At 36.5% G+C, this 17,296-nt stretch overlaps 1 protein-coding gene across 1 annotated transcript in view; it reads right to left on the bottom strand.

The window, feature by feature from the left end:
* Positions 1–17,296, bottom strand: part of LOC150086480 (cystathionine gamma-lyase-like) — a 73,064-nt gene that overhangs the window by 20,691 nt on the left and 35,077 nt on the right. The window contains exons 5-8 of the mRNA XM_090371418.1: positions 15,398–15,529; positions 15,208–15,265; positions 13,597–13,674; positions 10,005–10,157 (exon numbers count right to left, since the gene is read on the bottom strand). Coding sequence (XP_090227544.1) covers positions 10,005–10,157; positions 13,597–13,674; positions 15,208–15,265; positions 15,398–15,529 — 421 coding nt within the window. The remainder of the gene's footprint in view (positions 1–10,004; positions 10,158–13,596; positions 13,675–15,207; positions 15,266–15,397; positions 15,530–17,296) is intronic.

The following is a 17,296-nucleotide window of genomic DNA, read 5'->3' on the forward strand; positions in this document are numbered from 1 at the left end:
ATGTTACCAACAGCAAATTCAAAATGGGAAGCATTCAAAGAACTTATCTTGGAAGCTACTAGGCTTTACATACCAACTAAGAAATATTGTTCAAGGTTTAGGCCAAAATGGATGTCAGATGAACTAATGAGGCATATGGCAGAGAAGAAAAATGCATGGGATACTTACAAATTATCCCATGCATTTTTCACAGAAGCCTATGATAGATACACAGAAGCCTATGATAGATACACAGAAGATTACAGATTACACAGAAGCCTATGATAGATACAAGTTGATATGCAACCAAGTTACAAAGGAGGTTAGGCAGGCGAAGGCAGATTACGAGAAATCCTTGGCAAGGGATGCAAAGAAAAACAGCAAAGAGTTCTTTACTTATGTAAACTCTAGAAGGAAGGGGATGAATCAGATTGGTCCACTTGATATTGATGGGTCAACTGTTGATGATCCTGCTCAGTTAGCTAACAAACTAAATGAATATTTTGCATCGACATTCACACATGAGGAGTTCTTCAGCAAGGGGAATGCCAGAGGTGTATTCAATTCTAGCAGTAAGCTACAGAATCTTGAAATAACTGGGAGTAAAGTGGAGGAGAAACTGTTGAAGATAAACACAAGAAAGGCACCCGGGGTGGATGGGATCTATCCAGTTATATTAAAGGAGGCAGCAAAGGAAGTAAGCAAACCCTTAGCCATAGTTATGAGAGCTTCCTTGGACTCAGGGGAGGTACCCATGGACTGGAAATGTGCAAATGTGACCCCAATTCACAAAGGAGGATCAAAGGCTGAAACAAGTAATTATAGACCTGTGAGCTTAACTTCTGTTCCAGGAAAATTAATGGAGGCACTGGTTAAAGAAGCACTGCAGGATCATTTAGACAAGACTTCAGTTATAGCTCAGACACAGCATGGTTTTGTTAAGGGGAAGTCTTGCCTGACCAACTTGATTGGATACTATGATGCAGTAACAAAAGAGCTGGATGCAGAGAATAACTTTGATATTATATACTTGGATCTTAGAAAGGCTTTTGATACTGTTGCACATGGAAGACTGCTACACAAATTGGAGCAGTGTGACATTGGAGGCAAATTGCTGCTATGGATAAAGGGGTGGTTGAGGGGGAGAAGACAGAGAGTGGTAATCAATGGACACTGCTCATCGTGGACTGATGTTATTAGTGGAGTCCCTCAGGGCTCAGTGTTGGGTCCATTGTTGTTTTCTGTATTTATAAATGATATTGATGATGGTATTATCAAGCTTAATGTCCAAGTTTGCAGATGATACAAAGGTTGGCAGGGTTGTCATGGACACTACTGACACTATGCTGCTGCAACAGGATCTGGAAAGGTTGAGCAGATGGGCTGAGAGGTGGCAAATGAAGTTTAACATTGACAAATGTAAAGTACTACACATGGGAAACAGCAACCCCAGAGCAACGTATCAACTCTGTGGTACTACACTGACAGTGGTAGAGAATGAAAGGGACTTGGGGGTGGTTGTGCAGGCAGATATGAAGTTCTCTGAGCAGTACAGACGGGCTGCAAGAGTAGCTCATGGAGTATTGTCAATGATATACAGGAATTTTTCCAGCAGGGATAAAGAGGTGATTATTCCATTGTATAAGGCAATGGTCAGGCCACACCTAGAGTACTGTATACAGGTCTGGAGGCCTCATTTCAAGAAGGATGTAGAGCTGCTGGAACGAGTACAGAGAAGGGCAACAAGATTAGTGAATGGAACAAAGGGGTGCTCTTACGAAGAAAGGCTTAAGTTTTGCAAATTACAGTGTCTGGAGACTAGGCACCAGCGAGGTGATCTGATAGAAGTGTATAAAGCCTTGAATGGTTTAAGCATGCTCAATGCTGATGGGATTCTTCCTCTAGCTCAGAAAAATCACCCGAGAGGGCATAAATTCAAATTGAGGAAAGACAGATGTAGGATAGACGTGCGGAAATTTGCCTTTAGCCAGCGGGTGGTTGGTTGGTGGAACAGACTGCCATCCCTTGTGGTGGAGGTTGATAGCCTAAATAAGTTTAAGGCTCAGCTGGACAGGTATTTTGAACGAACAGAGGGGTGAAGTGGAAGTGGGTTTTTTTTTTTTTTTTTTTTGGCTGATGCTGCATAAGCTTGCTTTCTTGCATCAAATGCCTCTACTAATGCTAATGCTAATGCTAATAATTTCCAATTTCTGATTTATCTCCTTTCTTATACAGCAAAACTATGATTGCATTATTCCACTGCTTAGGCGTCACACCTTTTCTAATGCACTTTGTGAAGAGCCTTGCCAGTTTTTGTGTTATGTCTCTTCCTCCCAATTTTAACAACTCTACAGTAACTTCATCTTCCCATGGGGATTTCTGATTCTTCATTTTCTTCAATGCATGTTCTACCTCATCAGGAAGAATATCGGGTATGTTGTATGTGTTGCTAGTTTGAGGAGGTACCCATAGACTGGAGATGTGCAAATGTAACCCCAATTCACAAAGGAGGATCAAAGGCTGACACAAGTAATTATAGACCTGTTAGTGTAACTTCTGTTCCAGGAAAATTAATGAAGGCACTGGTTAAAGAAGCACTGCAGGATCATCTAGACAAGAATTCAGTTATAGCTCAGACACAGCATGGTTTTGTTAAGGGAAGGTCTTGCCTGACCAATTTGATTGGATACTATGATGTAGTCACAAAAGAACTGGATGCAGGGAATAACTTTGATATCATATATTTGGATCTTAGAAAGGCTTTTGATACTGTTGCACATGGAAGACTGCTGCACAAATTGGAGCAGTGTGGCATTGGAGGCAAATTGCTGCTATGGATAAAGGGATGGTTGAGTGGCAGAAGACAGAGAGTGGTAATCAATGGACACTGCTCAATGTGGACTAATGTTATTAGTGGAGTTGCTCAGGGTTCAGTGTTGGGTCCGTTGTTGTTTTCTGTATTTATAAATGATATTGATGATGGTATATCAAGCTTAATGTCCAAGTTTGCACATGATACAAAGGTTGGCAGGGTTGTTAAGGACACTACTGATGCTAAGCTGCTGCAACAGGATCTGGAAAGGTTGAGCAGATGGGCTGAGAGGTGGCAAATGAAGTTTAACATTGACAAATGTAAAGTACTACATATGGGAAACAGTAACCCCAGAGCAACATATCAACTCTGCGGTACTACACTGACAGTGGTAGAGAATGAAAAGAACCTGGGGGTAATTGTGCAGGCAGATATGAAGTTCTCTGAGCAGTGCAGACGAGCTGCAAGAGTAGCTCATGGTGTCTTGTCAATGATATACAGGAATTTTTCTAGAAGGGATAGGGAGGTGATTATTCCCTTGTATAAGGCAATGGTCAGGCCACACCTTGAGTACTGTATACAGGTCTGGAGGCCTCATTTCAAGAAGGATGTAGAGCTGCAGGAATGAGTACAGAGAAGGGCAACAAGATTAGTGAATGGAACAAAGGGTTGCTCTTACGAAGAAAGGCTTAAGTTTTGCAAATTACAGTGTCTGGAGACTAGGCACCGGCGAGGTGATCTGATAGAGGTGTATAAGGCCTCGAATGGTTTGAGCATGCTCAATGCTGATGGGATTCTTCCTCTTGCTCAGAATAATCACCTGAGAGGGCATAAATTCAAACTGAGGAAAGAAGATGTAGGATAGATGTGCGGAAATTTGCCTTTAGCCAGCAGGTAGTTGGTTGGTGGAACAGACTTCCATCACTTGTTGTTGAAGTTGATAGCCTAAACAAATTTAAGGCTCAGCTGGACAGGTATTTTGAACGAATGGAGGGGTGAAATGGGAGTGGTGTTTTTTTTTTTTTTTTTGGCTGATGCTGAATAAGCTTACTTTCTTGCATCATATGCCTCTACTAATGCTAATGCTAGTTTCCGATCCATCTTCCCCCACTGCTGGCATCATTCCCTCGCTCCTTGTATAATTCTCTATAGTAGTCTTTTGCTATTTGAATTATGCCTTCTCTGCTATTTATAAGTACACCCTTGCTATTCTTCAGTTTCAGTATCATTTGTCTTTCTGTATTACTGCTCATGGCTGCTGATTTAAGTCCTTTGTTTTCCCTTAATGCTTGTTCTACTTTTCTTGTGTTAAATCTTCTTATGTCCTCTCTGAATCTCTTTTTAATGGCTTTGCGTAACTCAGTATACTCAATTTTGTCCCTGTCAGTGTTTTTCTTGCTCTTCATTTGCATCTTCGGTTCATCATGACAAGTGTTTCTTGACTGATTTTTTCTTCTTTGGATTTCTTTTTACCTACAGGTTTCTTGGGCTTTATCACTTTCAGAAAGTTGTAATATTCCTCGTTGATATCATGGTCCTGAGCAGTTTGCAGAAGCTCAAACTTGTTCTTAAGTTCCAGTACATACTGCTTTTTCTCCTCTTCTGTTATCTCAAAGGCCTTTGTATTATTTACTCAAATCAGTTTTTTCTTTTCCTTTCCTACATGACTGTTATTTGTATCAACATGTCAGGGACAGTGCTATAGAAAATAATATCCTAGACCTCATCATCACACATGAATCAGATGACAAAACAGGGCTGACAAAGTGTACATCTTACCATTCTGTGATCACTTCCAACATTTACCTTATTCAGGATGGTAACATCATTTACGATGTATCTTCTGTTAGTGAGGATGAAGTCGATTTCATTAGTTGTTAATCCATTTGGACTCTTCCATGTCCACTTTCTGTTCACCCTTTTCTTGAAAAAAGTATTCATTGCTGACAATCCTTGAGATTCTGCAAATTCCACAAGTCTTTCACCTCTTTCATTTCTTTCACCAATTCCAAAATTTCCCATAGTTCCCCTTTCTGCACTGTTTTGTCTTTTTCCAACCTTAACACTGAAGTCCTCCATAATAATAGTGTAGTGGGTTTTCTGCTCATCTAGAAGACTCTCAATTTCAGTGTACATTTCTTCAACCTCTTCATCATCATGGCTCAATGTTGGTGCATAAATCATTATAACCTTTAGCTTGTACCTTAGAAATCATGAGTATTAGTCTTGACACCGTTGGTGATGTACCTTTGAATTCCAAAATGTTGTTTTTTTAAATCTTTATGGACCAGAAACTCAACTCCATCTTCACTCCTTTCACTGTTTCCATTGGTGTACAGCAGATTTCCACTTGATAAACTTATAAGTGATTCATTTCTTCTTCTTGTTTCAGCCAAACCGATGATATTCCAATTCACGTTTTCTAATTCCCTTTCCAGCTCTAATATTCTCTCTTCACCGATGAGCGATCTTATGCTGTAATAGGCCAAGTTCAGTTTCCATGCATGGCAGCCTGGTCGTACCCAGAGATTCTTAGCACCCTCTGCTTCCACTCTGATCATCTTGCTGCCGTAAGAGGGGAGTGAAAGCCGCTGGGGACTGAGGGCCATTTGTTTTGTTGTGCTGTCATATGCTGGAGGGTTTGGTCTTTTCCACTTCACGCTGACCAGGGGTCTTGAATTTCACTCTAACACTGGGCAAGTAAAAATAAGAATAAATTAAAATTGAAATGTGTTTATGTGCAATGTACAAAGTTTTCATATTTTTTAAAAATATATAAAGAAACTCACTCCACAGAGCCAGCTGCTAGGAAATTTTGAAAATCAATAAAAGAAACTGAAAGCTCTCTATCCCAAGACCACACATCACATTTCTATTTTTGTATGTGCAATATTACAGAATATCAAATACCAAGAACAAAACTGCAATGCAATATCCAAATTGGCTAAAAACTATTCATCTCCCCCCCCCTGAATATAGGAATTCCATAAACCTTTACAAAACTAAAACATTACTGCATGATGAACAGGGTACATGATTCAAACCTGAAACCCCTTCGAAGTGATAGAGGATATCTTGAACTTTTTATTCATCAACAAGAAAACATGGGAGCTGCAGTAGATCACAAAATTGTAACCATAGTGGAATTTACCAACAAATTTCCATCCTCTTGGCTTTGTCACTGATTGACAGCTTCAGTACAAGCCCAGTATTCAGACAGCAGCTCCGAATTATCTGAATACTAGATGAGTGAAGAGGAATCTGTTGGCACCTGACATGTCATTTGCTTATTAGAGATATAAAGAAAAAGAATTCATTAATTTCTACTCCAAAGAGGGGACTCTTGCATTCCATACAGAAGTTAACAGTTTAATCAATGAACTGGATATTACATATGATCCATCAGAATAGAAATTTTTTGTTGGCAGCTAAATGATGAGCTTAAAAGGAATTTTTGCTACACAATGTGAACAAGTTATCCTTAATTCTGGTCACTTAAAGAAAATGTAAAACAGTCAAATTCTTGTTTGGGAAACATGAAACACTGTATTCATGAATGAATAGCTTGCAGTAAACATGGTTATTCAGAGGTGATAAACCATACTTCCTGGACAACAGCCAGGTTATACAAAATTCCCTTGCTTTCTGTGCAAATGGGACAGCAGAGCTAAAGCTGATCATCAGATTAGAAAGATCTGGCCAAAAAGACAAATTTCACAGTTAGAACAAAAATGTCATTAATGAGCCACTTAGTCTCTCCAAACAAAGTACTTCTGCCACTGCTTCATATAAAACTGGGACTAACAATACAATTTATTTTAATGTCATATATAAAGAGAGAGAGGCTATTTCTGGTATGCTGTTTCAAAATTTCATCCTGAATTAAGTGATGCTCTCTGACTGTAGTCCATCAAACTCAATTCTGGTGTTTTTGATGGCTGCAAAGCAGAGAGCTGTTAAAGATGATAATTTTGAAACTTCTACATCTCAGAAATAAGTGGAGGCTTAGTTAGCATTCCAGAGTGTTTTGAAAACCTATAGGCATTTGTGATTAAAGCGACTATACAAGGAGACTATTAACACCATACTGCCCAGAAAAACTTGTGCACTGAGTGTAGATTAGGATAAAAGGTTTCTCCAAGATATCTAAAGATCACAGAAGAGAGTTAAAAAAAAAAAATAAAAATTCCAGGGCAGGTACAGGGAATGAGGCAATAAAATAATTCTGCCATTTTATTGCTTCATTCAAACACCATTAGGCATTTGAATAAAATTAAATTTCACTGAATTTTGAATGAAACCGAATGAATGTAAACTTCATTCAAACACCTAAAGATGTTTGAATGAAAAGGGATTCATGTGATTGAGTAAAAAAAAAAGTATAAATTCATACCTGTACAAGAGAAACATAATTAAACCACTAATTAAATTATTGATTTAATTAGGTTTTAATCAGTAGTACATGCTCTTTGAGTAGATCGGGGTTCAAGCCCCTGACTGCTAAATACGGTCAATCTGCCAACCTGCTCTGGACCAGCATGGCAGACTACTACAGCATCCATTTCCCTCAACTTTCTTTTAATTGTGAGATGACCAAGTATACCTGTGTATGTTATAATTTTTTCTTAATACTCTACTGAAAACTGCTGAATGTTCAAAATTCATATAAATTTTACAAGAGTAAATCAAAAAAGTAAAGGCATTTGTGTGTGTGTGTAAAATTAACATGTCAGAACTTGCTCCTAAGGTCATAATATCTCCTATATTGTTAGACAGGTCTATGTGTGTTGTTAGTTGCCTGCACTCAGTCTGTTTTAGAGAGTTAAGGTGTAATCATGTAAGCTCTAATTATGCCACTTTCTAATTATGCCATTAGTGAACAATAAGCTATGATCAGTTTTTATGGTCAAAAGGCATCAAAACTCTCCTAGATTCACAGAAGAACGTTAGCACAATACAGACAAAAGTGTATTAGTCAAAGAAAGGTGTACAAATGGATGGAAAGATTTAGAAGTGGCAGAACAAGTGTGATTGGTGAAGGCCATCTGACAATGATAAACAATACTATTGTTTATCAGCATTCAGTATTGTTTATCATAGACAATGCTTGATCAGCATTGTTTATCATTAGCTGATCAAGCAATAGCTTGATCAGCTAATGCTCATTCAAGAAAACAGATGGATTACTGTATTTGATGTTGCCAGAAAGGTGGGCATAAGCTGCAATTCTATGCATTCAATCATACAGAACACCTTCCCTTAAATATTGCAACGTTTGTACAAAATCAAACCTTTCTCGGATGAGTATAAACTGAAGAATTTGGAGATGATTTGTATGCAATTTTTTGGGAGTGCAGTAGCACATGCTCTTTGATTAGACCGGGGTTCAAGCCCCTGACTGCTAAATACGGTCAATCTGCCAACCTGCTCTGGACCAGCGTGGCAGACTACTACAGCATCCATTTCCCTCAACATGAATTGTTGAGAAGGCTTCCATCCTGCAGTGGGTTGATAATGGCTGCAGTTTATGCAATTTTTGCAGCAGTAGAATGATGAGGGAAGGGCAGTCCTATGATAAATGTTATGGGAGATGAAAGCAAGCAGCAAAGCATGGAGTGGAAATACCATGAGCCAAAAAAAAAAAAAAAAAAAAAATGTGAATGTCAATTTTCAACAACCAAAAAACTGAAATGTGACTTTTTCAATCAAAGTCACACTGACACTGTTTTGGGATCTGAATGGGCTTATTCTAGAACATTACCAGGAAACATTATCAATGGCACATAGATATTGTGCCAGGTCAGATGGAAAATTTAAACTTTATTTGTAGAGATTTGCCATCAAAAGGCATTCTGCTACAGCACGACAATGCTTGACCTCATTCAGCCCCTTCAACTGTTGAAATGATTCAAAAACTTTGTTCTGAACGTCTCCCTCACTTAGCATATAGAACAGATCTTGCCCCTACATACTATCACCTTTTTTGGCCCTCTGAAAAAAGCATTATGTAGATGTTGATTTTAAAATGATGAAGTCAACAAATATGGAAGGCATTAAGGAGCTTATGGACCAACTTGAGAAGTGTCTGGAGAAACCCAGGGCCAAATATGGAAAAATAATACTAAAATTTCTGCATATTTATCTTTTCTTGATTTAATAAAAAATAAATTGCCTTTACTTTTTTGCTTTACTTTCATATTACAGGTAGCACATTTTTATATTTTAATTTTGCACAAAAAACTGATGTGACAGAACAAAATCAATTACAGATTTGGAATCAGTATCTAAAAACTGCAAGTTCAATTTCTGTCAGTAAGTTAAGCCCATCCATGGTTTTAGAATACTATACACATCAACAACCTTCTATTAAAAAATTCAGAAACCTTCTTCATTTACTTGCATTACTTCTGATTTTTGTTTATTTTTGTTTCAAAAAGTGCTTTCTTGCTTTCTGATCTGTTCCATTCAAAAAATAACATCCTTCATTTCTTTACTTCTGGTGTTTATTTCAATTACTTCTTCTGGTGAGGTTCTTCCTATTTTTCAACCCTGAAACATTTCATGCTACTAGAGTAGTATGGACTTCCACAACTTTCTATTAAAAAAAAAAAAGAAGTAACTTTCATTTGATTTCTCTACTCTTGGGCTCTTGTTTTGCTTACCAACACTCACAGCCCATTCACTGCACATGAGTATAAAACTCACTGTTGACAAATTGGCATGCCCACATACACTGAACTTTCTTTCACCAAATTGTCATGTATACTGAAAGTGGACCTGGATTCCACAGTTTACCCCATTAGGTATACTGAAAATCTTCATGACACAGAAGAATGCAAACCAGCCATGAATATGTTTCTAGATTTAAAATACACAGTTTATTTTTTAATTTTTTTTTTCCTTTTTGAAACCAATATTAAATTTTCCTTTCTTCTTGGAAAGTGTTTTTGTTCTCTTTATAAATGTAAGATCAAAGTTTCATACTATTATAATATAATATAGGAAAATTACTGATTAGTAAAAATTTGTTTTATAACAAAGAATAACTGGTTCAGAAACATTCACTGAAATTTTCTCCTTCCACATAATATTAAGGGAAAAAAAAACATTAAATCACCATGTATAAACAAAGTATTTATGTTTTTAAATATTTTGTCTATCTATGTTTATTTGTTTAAATACCTTGTTCATTATCCATAAAACTACAACTGACCTGGATAAACTACTTTGTCTACACAAGGATGAATTTCCAAGAAACGTGCCACAGCTAAGCCATTTTCCATGTGTTTCTTCATTCGTACTGCAAGTGTCTTTAGTCCACGGTTTACTAAAAAGCAGTCAAATGGCGAAGGAACTGGCCCAAGGGCTGCAAGGTTAAAAAAAAAAGAAAGAAAGAAAGAGAGTGAGTGAGTGAGAGCAATCTGACAAACTGGGACATTATTCAGACATTTTAAAAATAATAAACAGGAATTTACTTTATTTTAAAACAGAAAAAAATCATATGAATTAGGAAGACAGGGAATGCAATCTCATAGCATAACACTGTAGGAAAAATATCAACTCTTTTGTACAACACAGTTTAGTACGTCCAGTTGTTTTATGATAATTCAATCTATTTTCTCCATAATTTATATTCATATAAAACTATTCGTCCTTGCTTTCTTCAGGTTCATGGCTGTTACAAAATGAAGCAAGAAGGTAGCTTGGCTAACATTTAGATAGAATTTCATTTCTAGCTAAATGATCCTGTATTACTATTCCTCACTGGCTGACCATTGCTATTTTTCAGTTGCCCATATGAATATATTATTCCAATAAAATACTTTAATCAGTCAAAAATTCATGTTAACTTCACTGACCTATAAAGTTAATGATTACTATGCTCTCTACACACACTAAAAAAAAAATAAAAATAAAAAAAAATTTTTTTTTTTTTTTACAAATCTGAGGAAATGATAATACTACCTCAAATTACAACAATAAAAAATTTGCAACTTTTAAACACAAGTTCCTGCTGTGTACAATGGTCATGGTCTTCTGCTACACAAGTGGGTCTTGTTCTGTTTGGTAATAGATCAGAAGACTAGAAGCTGCATTCACTCTCAATATTACCAGTCATCTATAGATTTCAGGCCAAACTGAGGATCTATTCTTAGTATTAACCATATAGTGCAAATGAAGCCCAATGCTTTTTCTGCACCAGCCAAAAAATATTAATTCAATAACTAAAAAATAAAATAGAATTTGACTCCTCCTCATGTAAATTTCTATCCAGTTGAACTTTGAATTTTCCCAAGGTGTCAGCCTCAACTACCTGTGCAAACTTATTCCAGCAATTAACAGCTTGCTGGCTAAAAGAAAATCCTGCAAATCCAGTCTAAACTGCTTCTGGCTTCTACATCACAAGTCTATTCAGCAGTTTTTAGCCAATGGAAATGGTCCCCCCCCACCACCCTCCCGATTCTTCCAACCTGGCTCCCTGTGACTTCTTTCTGTTCCCCAAAATGAAAATCTAATTAAAAGGATGAATATTCAAAGACATCGCAGAAAGTGTTGGAATGGCAGTTCGAGAGTTGCCTCAAACAGTGGGAGAGGTGCCGGATCAATGTATAAATCTGTAGAAGCCTAGTTTGAAAGAAACAGGAACAACGCTTAAGTATAAATTAATTTTATTGCCCTAAATCTGGAAACTTTTGGCTTGTGCCCCATACCAATTGAATGGACAATCCAGCATCATGGAGCTTGGTTGGTTGACCCAGAAAATTGCTATTCCACCTTGGATGAGTTCCTAAGGTGGCTGGTCAATGGCACTAGTGGATAGCACAACACATACCCACAGCCCAGGTACTGGAGTGATTAAATAAAGTATGAGAATTGGATAATTCACTGACAGGCTTTGATTGAAATCTGTCTCTCTCTGAGAGGGATTAGAGATAATATTAATTCTCACCTTGGGAGCATCAACTACTAATGATATCCCCAAGAAGGGCAATTAATAGTTGACTGGCAGAGGCAATACTGCATAAACTCAGCAATATTTTCACAATGTATGCTGTGTCAACTCCCCTCACCACATCTCATCACGTACAGCTACTTCACGGAGCAATATGGCCTTAGTTGCTAATGCTCCTAAAAACCAAATAACAACAACAACTACTTCAGTGGTGCAGAGATAGCTGGAGTGAAGAATGGATGGATTGATTTTGTTGAGTCAAGGATCTTGTTTAGGGAATGGTATAAAAAAAGCATTCCCCAATACAAAGCAATAGTAATCACAATAGTAATCGTAATGGAGGCATGTAATGCAAGAAGGCAAGTGTATGAGCTTATGTAGCATCAGTCAAAAAAAAAAAAAAAATCTCACACATCCATTCCCTCTAAAAGTTTGTCCAGTTCTTCCTTGAATTTATTTAAGCTATCAACTTCCACGACAGATGGAAGTTTGTTCTAGCAATTAACCACCCGCTGGCTAAAGGTAAATTTCCGCACATCTATTCTACAACTGTCTTTCCTCAATTTGAATTTATGCCCCTCGGGTTCATAATCTGAGCAAGCGGAAGAATCTCTCAGAATTCAGTGTGCTCAACCCATTCAAGGCCTTATACACCTCAATCAGATCATCTCGTCGGTGCCTAGTCTCCAGCCATTGCAATTTGCAGAACTTAAGCCTTTCTTGGTAAGAGGACCCATTTGTTCCCCTCACCAATCTTGTTGCCCTTCTCTGTACACACTCAAGCAACTCTACATCCTTCCTAAAATGAGGCCTCCAGACCTGTATGCAGTACTCAAGGTGTAGCCTGACCATTGCCTTATAAAATTCTCCTATTCCCCATGACCTGCTCTGGCAGGCTGTCTGCACTGCTCAGAAAACATCATCTGACTGCACAATTACTCCCAGGTCTTTTTCACTTTCTACCACCCTAAGTGCAGTACCATGCACTTGTGGTACTACACTTAGGGAAAACAATGATATGAGATAACCATCTCTTACAACAGCTGTTCACTGCTAGGTTTTGTGAAAGGTAACCTAATAAGTTAATATTACACTGTGACTGTACTTAGACCCATTATTTTTCTGTTTTTCAAAGGACAATGTTCAGACTGATATCATTAATGCTGACATGCTTTCCTGACTTGTTAAGTCACCTGATGTACCATCTACTGGGCATATCCAAGACATGCTCAACAGAAGATAAAATAGTTGATTAACAGGTTAGGGAAGCATATCACTTAGGAAAGTATGAAACTTAGAGCTTTTTACTTAAACCAGCCATAACCATGGTGGTTATCCTTATTATGACTTTCACGAGGGAGGGAGGGAGGGAGAGAGAGAGAGAGAGAATTTCAGTATTTTCCATCAGAAGTGGTTTAAGGTTTCCCACATACAGATGGTATGTGTAGTCTTGTTATGAAAAAAGACAGAAGAATATTCCTCAAGAGAATATAAAGCACCTTTCTGACTCAATGCTAAGACATTAATAACAGTTTTCTCTGCTATTAGAGGGGATGGGGGTGTTACTTTATATTGACATCTGTTGAATTTCCACATTAAATAAAGATCTTTTGTTCTGATTTTTTTTTTATTTTTTATTTCTTGTACAGCACAGTTCAGAAAAATCTTTACTTATAGGGTTAGAAAAGAGGTCTAACATAGTTATTTGAAACTGTAATGAAATCAATGTTGCTGAAATATTATATGAGAATTAAAACGGTTTCACCAAAAATCCTGAGCAACTAATCAAGTTACTATAGCTTATTTTTTTACCTTATAAACTTTTATTTTATAAAATTCCAGTTACGCTTACAGTTCTGAAGATACTTTAATTCTTCACATACATCCTTTGAATTTGTGGCTATTGCTCCCATTACTACATCAGAATGCCCTGTTTTAAAATAAGAAAGATTTTATTTCATGTATATGGAAAAAGAGGTCAAAAGATGTTAAAGTCACAAGGAGAAATTCCACTTCCAACAAATTTTACATGAAAAAAAAAAGCCTTAGTTAGAAAAAAGGAGATGAAAATTTTATTTAATTTTATGACGTAAAATTTATCTCTTTGGTAGGATTTAAATAGTATTTATGAAAAAGGCAATATAATTAAAATAAATTAAAGTTTCTTTTGAGTGTATTGTCAACTATAATATTGATTTCAACTCAAAATGAAAGAAAAACATTTCCATTTAATACTTTTGTACAAAACTAAGAACAAGATTATCACATAAAGCTGCTATTTTTTTAGTCTTTTGAAAAGTGATATAATTTGTCAGAATGCTCTAGTCTGAAACATTAATTAGTTTTAGGTAGAGAAGCCCCCCTTTTTATACTTTCAATTTAATATTTTAATATAATGTATAATTAAATGACATTTTTTTTTTTTAACATTGCCAACCTTAAGTAATTAAGGTTAAGTGAAGTGAAGCTAAAGTTTCAAAGGCCATCTTACATTCTTCTTCTGGACTGGAGTGCATGGTTCAGACTTACAAAAAAATATAACTGACTGACCTACTAAGCTAAGCTTAACATTAATAGAGGCATACGATGCAAGAAAGTAAGCCTATGCAGCATCAGCAAAAAAAAAAACTTCCCATTTCACCCCTCCATTTGTTCCAAATGCCTGTACAGCTCAGCCTTAAATTTATTTAGGCTATTAGCTTCCACAACAAAAAATGGAAGCCTGTTCCACCAATCAACTACCCTGGCTAAAGGCAATTTCTGCACATCTATTCTACAACTATCTTTCCTCAATTTGAAACTGTGACCCCTCAGGTTTTTAGTCTAAGCAAGAGGAAGAATCCCAACAGCATTCAACTTGCTCAACTTAGTAGGTGCAAAGCTAAAAAAACCCACTCTCCTTTTTAAAGTTTTGTACTTGTGATGTGACTTCTATCAGATAACCTGCTTAACCCCAAATATGCTCTTAAATAACTTTTAGCTGAACAATGTTTGGTGGTTTGTAGAAAACTACTTTTGTACCCTTAATTTATTAAAGTTTTTCTTCTTAAATATTCTTAAAAAAATTATCAATTTGTCTTGTAAAATAAATGTTAAACCTTACACTGGTGATGAGTTTTGACAGCAATCATTTTTCTAGAGAAAAATTTTCAAGAATCAAAAACCCAAGCTGGTTTAAACCATAAAGATATTTGCATAATATAATGAAGGCATAAAATGTTCATTATATTTGCATAATATAATGAAGGCATTGTACAAATAGCAGTGTGTTCTCTGCTATCAAACCCACATACATATAAACATCTATAGTGAATACTAGTTTTATGATGTGGTTGATGGTTTAAGACAAATTTTCTAAAAGAAAATGTCATTTGGATATCGTAGCATATTGACTTCTGTTTCAATTCTGAATGAAGATGATAAAAATGGATTTACAAAACATAATTTGAAATGAACATCTTACCATTCATGTATTTAGTTAAGGAATGCATCACAACATGTGCTCCTAAGGCCAGTGGTTGCTGTTAAAAGAAATTTTTTTTTACTGTCTGCTACAAATATTTTCAAAATCACTTAAGAACTAATTTGTTGAATGGGTATGTGGTAGTAATAGTAGTGTAAATAACAGCAATATAATTTTGGTACATTATTACCTGAAAATAAGATGACATAAAGGTATTATCAACAACTAGAATGATTCTGGAATGCTTTCTGACAATTGCTGAAATGGCCTTAATATCTGAAAGTTTCATAGTTGGATTTGTTGGAGTTTCCAACCATACCATCTATAAAAGAATAAAAAATAAAATGATATAGTATAAGCACCAGTGTATTAAACAAGTAATTTGTATTACTGAGGAAACTAAAATGCAAAATGTAATGTCATGAAATCTGAACTTAGTCTAAGAAAGTATAAAAGTTCACTTGCTGCCACTCTCTACTTTTTGGTGCACTTTTTCATAATGTTTGCTAACCTCACTTAATATTAACTACAAGTTCATAAATAGTAAATACTGATTTCCTAGACTGACGATCTAATATATTGCAAAATGTGTAAAACTTTGCATTTTGAAAGGTCTTACACTTGGGGAACAGTAACCTCAAAATAAATTAGCATAGGCATATGATGCAAGAAGCAGCATCAGCCAAAAAAAAAAACCTGCTCCCATTTCACCCCTCTATTCATTCCAAATACCTGTCCAGCTCAGCCTTAAATTTATTTAGGCTATCAACTTCTACACATCTATCCTACATCTGTTTTTCCTCAATTTGAATTTATGCCCTCTCAGGTGATTATTCTGAGCAAGAGGAAGAATCCCATCAGCAGTGAGCATGCTCAAACCATTCAAGGCTTTATACACCTCAATCAGATCACCTCGCAGGTGCCTAGTCTCCAGAAACTGTAATTTGCAAAACGTAAGGCTTTCTTCGTAAGAGCAACCCTTTGTTTCATTCACTAATCTTGTTGCCCTTCTCTGCACTTGTTCCAACAGCTCTATATCCTTCTTAAAATGAGGACTCCAGACCTGTATACAGTACTCAAGGTGTGGCCTGACCATTGCCTTATACAAAGGGATAATCACCTCCTTATCCCTGCTAGAAAAATTCCTGTATATTATTGACAAGACACCATGAGCTACTCTTGCAGACTGTCTGCACTGCTCAGAAAACTTCATATCTGCCTGCACAATTACCCCCAGGTCCTTTTCATTCTCTACCACTGTCAGTGTAGTACAACAGAGTTGATACGTTACTCTGGGGTTATTGCTTCCCATATATAGTACTTTACATTTGTCAATGTTAAACTTCATTTGCTACCTCTCAGCCCATTTGCTCAACTTTTCTAGATCCTGTTGCAGCAGCACACTGTCATTAGTGTCCTTAACAACCCTGCCAACCTTCATATGCTGCAAATTTGGACATTAAGCTTGATATACCATCATCAATATTATTTATAAATACAATTATACACTTAGTGAGATGAATTAAGAACAATAGAGAAAGAAAGGGATTTGAGGATTACAATACAAGTGGACATGAAGTTCTCTATACACAGACAGGTGGCAAGGAGGGCCCATGGTGTCCTATCAATTTATTGAACATTTGCTTGTAGAGATAAGGTCATAATCCTACTGTATAAGGCAATTGTAAGACCACACTTGGAATACTACTCTGTCCAAGTATGGAGATTGCACCTAAAGAAAGATATTGAGCTTCTTGAAAAAGTACAAAGATGAGCAACTGGCTTAGTGAGATTGGCAAAAGGGCACTTGTAATAAGGAAAGATGTCAAATATGTGAACTACAAATCTGGGCAATCGGGTACCATAGCGGGGACCTGATTGAGGTCTATACGGCTTTGAGAAGGATAGCAATTTTTGCTATCCCTTAATTCAAATTACAGGGAAAAAGGTTTAGATGAATTGTAGGAATTTCTTTTAGCAAGTTGTTATTTACTAGAATAAGTCACCTCCATGGTTAACTGAGACTGACAGGTTAGGAAATTCAGGTGAATAGGTACCTACATGAAGAAGAAATAAATTAAATAAACTA

Source organism: Mastigoproctus giganteus, chromosome 4 (genome assembly GCF_048544385.1).
Source record: "Mastigoproctus giganteus isolate SK-2022 chromosome 4, ASM4854438v1, whole genome shotgun sequence".
Classification (NCBI taxonomy): domain Eukaryota; kingdom Metazoa; phylum Arthropoda; class Arachnida; order Uropygi; family Thelyphonidae; genus Mastigoproctus; species Mastigoproctus giganteus.